This window comes from Pteropus alecto, unplaced genomic scaffold, assembly GCF_000325575.1.
Source record: "Pteropus alecto unplaced genomic scaffold, ASM32557v1 scaffold78, whole genome shotgun sequence".
Classification (NCBI taxonomy): Eukaryota; Metazoa; Chordata; class Mammalia; order Chiroptera; family Pteropodidae; genus Pteropus; species Pteropus alecto.
This window is the reverse complement of record NW_006443124.1, coordinates 15,938,559-15,944,260: the sequence shown is the minus strand read 5'-3', so window position 1 is coordinate 15,944,260 and position 5,702 is coordinate 15,938,559. Positions and strand designations below refer to the sequence as shown.

Genomic DNA, 5,702 nt, shown 5'->3' with positions numbered 1-5,702 from the left:
AGGAATAAGAGCTATATCACTCATTTCATGTTAAGATTGTAACCATCACTTCTAAGTGCTACCAGATCTAAGATTAAACACTTTTTTTTAAGTTCAACACTTCATAGAACTATTTTCTAAAATAAATAATCTTTATTATTTTTGGTTAAACAACTTGACATTTTAAAAGAAGAAAAACTGAATATATATATGTGTGTGTGTATGTGTATATATATATATGTATGTGTGTATATATATAAAAGAAATGTATACATATTTTCCTCACTAGAGCTTCAAAATCTTGCAATTACTTAATTTTACTATATGACTTGCTGATATTTATGAATACTTCAAAATAATAAACATTTTCAAACTTACTTCCTAATTAATTTTACTAACATTTTTTTTAAAAACAACAAAAATAGAAACAAAGAAATTGAAGACACTTGTAAAAACAGTTCAAAATTAGGAGTCAAAATATTTTATTCTGATCCTGGCTCTTCCATTTAATTTTATACCAACACCTGCACTTTGGTTTACCTGCGCACCTGTCCTATGTTTTTATAAAATTTAAATTGATGATTAACGAGTTTTGTAAACCATGTACTCCTGCTATTCTATCCTGTTTTTCAAAAACAAAAAAACACACATGCCTCTTGTATTACTTTCTGATTGCTGCTTTAACGGATTACCACAAATACACTGGTTTAAAAACACATTTATTATCTATCTCACAGTTCTGCAGTGTGTGCGTGTGTGTCAATCAAGCATTTGGTTCATCTGAGAGAAGACTCTGTTCCAAGTGTGAGCTGAGATTATCTGGGGGACACTTCATAGAAAGTCTTAAAAGACCCGGGATAGTATCTCAACCCACCAGGGGGTTTCAGAAGAGAATCCAACTAGGAGATGCAGTAGGGGCACAAGTGACAGGTGTCAAGAAGAACCTGCTGTATCTGCAGGGACGGGATCACTGGAGAGAACAGGTTATCTAGAAGTTAGGGTTTGATGGTGAGGACACTCTGGCCATTTTGTCACTGATGGGGCAGAAAGGGGTCTGACTGATGCCAATCACAGTTTCTTGCTCAATCCAAACAGCAGGATGAGGTCACAGACCCTTTCCTTGCACCATGCACAGAACGCTTTTCTTTTGAAGACTTTAAAAAATAATGCTAGTATCCAAGATGCTATGCAAATCAGAGCTAAGAAAAAGTTCTCAGAAGACATGCGGGGAGAGTATCATGGGAACGGTTTCTCCCCCGTCAACTCAAGGACTCCCATTCCCAGCACCCCGACTGCTGCAGCTCAGCGGGTCTACGAAGCCTTGGCTTCAAAGGCAGGCAAGAAGCAGTCACCCAGCTCCCCAGAGCCACCACAGGCTCTGGGAGAAAGCAGCAATAAAGCAAACCAGGTCTCCAACCATCCAGGACTACTTCCTGTGGTGGTGCTTTACCTAAAGGCCAAAAGATGAAACATCCCGGGAGTCTAAGAATAATTTTCACAATTGCACAAACATTTTTAAGAGGAAATCTCAATAATCTGCATTAAATAACTAACCCCCTTTTCCATGCATCCAGTAAAGTTAACCAAATAAAATGGTTTTCATTTAGTAATGAGTAAGATCATGACTGTCGGCTATGCGAGGGCTCATGAAGAGCTGCCTTAATCAGTTCAAAGCAATGACTTCTTGAGCAGAAAAGAGCAAAACCCAGTTTTTGACCTTTCCTTAGAATCAAAACTCAGGCTATGGAAATGGGGATTTACAAGAGATGAGATTACGACAGTGCTAAAATTTTAGCCTCTATATACTCTTTCTTCCTACCTTTCTGAATGTGAGATGAAAGCTGCACCTACAAATATTAATCAAATTGTCATAAGATTATTTAAATGAAAATATTAAGAGAAGTGAAATTACTGTTAAGATGCTGTCAATACACAACTTAAGCTACAAGGAAATTACAACATATTTTATGAATAATATAACATGAAAATATCATTATACACAATACTATAGGATTAGGAGTTAAATACCTATTAAGAATGACAAATATCCTTAGTTTAAGGCAGCTGTCTCCAATCTTTTTGGCACCAGCGACCAGTGCTCCTATGAGAATCTAATGCCTGATGATCTGAGGTGGAGCTGAAGCAGTGATGCTGGTGCTGCGGAGCAGATGCAAATACAGATGAAGCTTTGCTCGCTCACCTGTTGCTCACCTGCTGCTCACCTCCTGCTGTGTGGCCCAGTTTCTAACAGGCCACGAACCAGTACCAGAATGTGGCCTGGCGGTTGGGGACCCCTGCTTTAAGGCATCTTCCAGTTCACTTTTTCCAAAAAAATTTTTATTGAGGTGAGATTCACATAAGCATAAAATTAACCATTTGAAGTGAACAATTCAGTGGTATTTAATATTCACAACGTTGTGCAGTCACGTTTATGTAATTCTATAAGATTCATCACCCCAAAAGGAAACCCCATGCCTGTTAAGCAGTTGCTCCTCATTCTTTCTTGATTTCCCTTTGCCCATTAACCACCAATCTACATCCATCTGTCTGGATTTACCTTCTTTGGATATTTCATACAAATGGACTCATAATATATTCCCTTTCATGTCTAGCTTTCATGTCATTTAGCATAATGTTTTTGAGGATCATCCATGCTGTAGTACCTATCAGTGCTTCATTCTTTTTGATGAATAATATTCAACATATGTACACTACACAATTTGTGTATCCATTCATCCACTGATGGCCATTTGGGCTGTTTCCATCTTTTGGCTATTGCAAATAGTGCTGCTATAAACATCTGTGTATAAGCCTTTGTTTGAACATCTGTTTTTAACTCTTTTGGGTATATATCTAGAAGTATTCAATGGGTTATATGGCAATTCTATGTTTAACTTGTCAAGGAACCGTCAACGAGACAGTTTCCCAAAGAAGATATACGAATGGCCAACAAATGCGTGAAAAGATCTTCAGCATTAGTCATTTGGGAAATGTCACTGCGAAATCATAATGAGATACCACTTCACACCCACTAGGATGACCATAATTAAAACTGAAAACAACAAATGTTGACAAGGATGTGAAGAAATGAGAATCCTTGTACACTGCTGGTGAGGATGTAAAATGGCTCAGACATTTCCCGGATGACTAATGCTAAGGATCTTTTCGTGTGTTTGTTGGCCATTTGTGTATCTTCTTCGGGAAAACATCTCTATAAATCCTTTGCCTGTTTTTTTGAAATTTTGTGTTTGCTGTGGAGCTGTAAGAGTGCTTTATATATTCTGGCCACTAGACACATCAGATGTATTATTTGCAAATATTCTCCCTTTTTGTAGGTTTTTGCACTCTCTTACTAGTGTCCTTTGATGCATAATTTGCAGAAGTCCAATTTTTTCTTCTGTTGCTCATGCTTTTGGTGTCATTTCTGAGGATCCAAAGTCATGAGGCTTCCCTCCTATGTTTTCTTCTAAGAGTTTTAGGGTTTTAGCTCTTATATTTAGGTCATTGATCCATTTTGAGTTAACTTCTTACGTGAAGTAGGGTAGGAGTCCAATTTCCTTCTTTTGCAGGTGGGTGTCCAGTTGTCCCAGAACCACTTCTTGAAGAGACTGCTCTTTCCCCATTGAATAATCTCAGTGCCCATTTTAAAACTGAATGGGCCATAAATGTATAAGTGTATTTCTGGACTCTCAGCTTTTAAATTTTTAAAAAACTTCCAAACTTTGCATCCTATAATTATACCACTGCTTTTACCAGAGGTTTGGTTTATAATGGCATATTAAGAACTTACTTCAAAAGTAAAATTTTCAAATGAGAAATACACAGCCATAGTGAACAGTTTCATTATTAAACATTTCTTTAAAAAATCAAAATGAGAAATAGCATATGCGAATTGGAAATCAAATCTTTGCAAAACAATATTTTATAAAGTAGAATGTGATTTTATTTAGCATGCTATAAAAAAGTCATTAATTTTAACCGCCTATCCTTTATCCAGCCTTCTGCTTCACAATTAATTATGAACTTCCAGTCTCTTAATATGGGTATTACATTAAATGTCCTTGATATCAGTCTTGCAGAATTACCTGTCAAATTACCATCCAATTCCAAATAAGAGATGGATTTTAAATCAAAAGAATGTTTTCTTTTCTAGAACTTTTTATTAATATCCAAGTGTCCTAATATGAAGCAACCATTGACTTTATAACTTTAAGTGTTATCATGTGGAAAAGTTTGATCATCACTATTTTAGACACGAGCTGGGCATCCGTTCCAAACTGCCCCCTTCCCACATCAGTTTGCCTGGGAAGCTCTGAATTGCTACTTCCTTTTGGCTCCCAGGGCCTCCAGCCACCTAGGCTACAGTTACAAACGCTGGTGAAGATTTTCTAAGGAACACAAACCCTCCTCCCAGAATACCCAAGAGTTCTCTTTCATCTTGAACCTCCTCTGCCTACCAGCTGTAAATACTGGGTGTTTAGGTTCATCACGGGGTCTCTTAGATGCAAAGACAATCTTGTTTTTATTGACCAACAGAAGAAAACAAAGTTCTGCCCAGAAATCTAAGGGATAGAAGTTTGGGAAGTGCTGATAACTGTAGTCCAGAAAACATGTGAAAACTTTACCTTTAGCTTGCCAGTGACGCCGCGGTAGCTGACTGTCTTACCATGCAAGAGACTAAGGTTCAGGGTCAGACCAACGGTTCTGACGTCCTGGGCCGGACACATAGTTGCAGTGAGACACCAAAGAAGAGACGGCCAGCCCAACCCCTCACACAGCATCCCTTCCTGGTTAATCCATGGGGTGATAATGACACTGACTGGCCTCATCCTGCCAATGAAGGGCAAGGCACTGCAATGACGGCGCCTAGAAATGAATAGGAGTGATTGGGAATAAAAGGGGGGAGGGGGAAGGGTGGCCAGGATGAAGAAATGAATAAAACTCCAAATTTCTGTTAAAACTCACTGTCATACCTATTACTCTAATATCATAATGACAGGGGGAATGAAAAAAAAAAAAAGAAACAAGGGGAAAAAAAAATCTGCTACCTATTCAAATTTATGCAGTATTCTAAGAATTTGCATTTGTATCCTACGATCTGACTACATATAACTAGAGCAAGCTGTTGATTCAATTTAGCTCATAAACCTATAGCAAAGTAACGAGTATTTTCATCATCAGTGTTTTTAAATTCTGATGATTTAGTTTTATTTCGTTTTTATCATAAAAACAATTCAATCCACACTACTGAAAAAGACTGTACTTACCAAACAATTCCTTGGGCTCCAGACCCAATCGGTTTCAACTGCTGGTAACGTTTTAGGACAGTGAAAGTTGAGTCTGCCACTTGCACACTGTAAAACTGACTGTCACATTTACTGTCACTCATGATGTAGTGTCATGTAATGTTCCAAAGGCTGGTACAGTCGTCAGATTCCTTAAAAGAAAAAAAGAATGAATATGCATCCTTACTGAAATTGTACACGCATTGGTAGCCTAACAGTGTTTCAGATCTATCAGTATATAAGACAACGTGGCTATAAGTTGATTGACCCAGTTTGACCAAGTTCTGAACTGAAGCAACATGCGGGAAATGTGAAGACATTTTGGTGAGACAAGCCCATTATGAAAAGAAGGAAATTTGAAGCCATGTGTGACCACATTTTATGGAATTAGGTTATAAAATAGCCACTTTTGGAGAAAAGATATTGCACATTTTTACT

General features: G+C 37.6%; 1 protein-coding gene across 3 annotated transcripts in view; it reads right to left on the bottom strand.

Annotated features, from left to right (window-relative positions):
• The window catches only part of MAPK9 (mitogen-activated protein kinase 9), a 36,454-nt gene extending 31,022 nt beyond the window's left edge, over window positions 1-5,432 (bottom strand). For 2 of the 3 annotated variants that reach the window (XM_006923243.3, XM_006923242.3), the window contains exon 1: window positions 5,247-5,432. In XM_006923243.3, the coding sequence (XP_006923305.1) occupies window positions 5,247-5,368 (122 nt within the window). In that variant the 5' untranslated portion in view covers window positions 5,369-5,432. Of the gene's footprint in view, window positions 1-4,604; window positions 4,846-5,246 lie in introns of all 3 variants that reach the window. The other variant, XM_025040624.1, reaches the window with a different exon arrangement.
• Window positions 5,433-5,702: the final 270 nt, after the last annotated feature.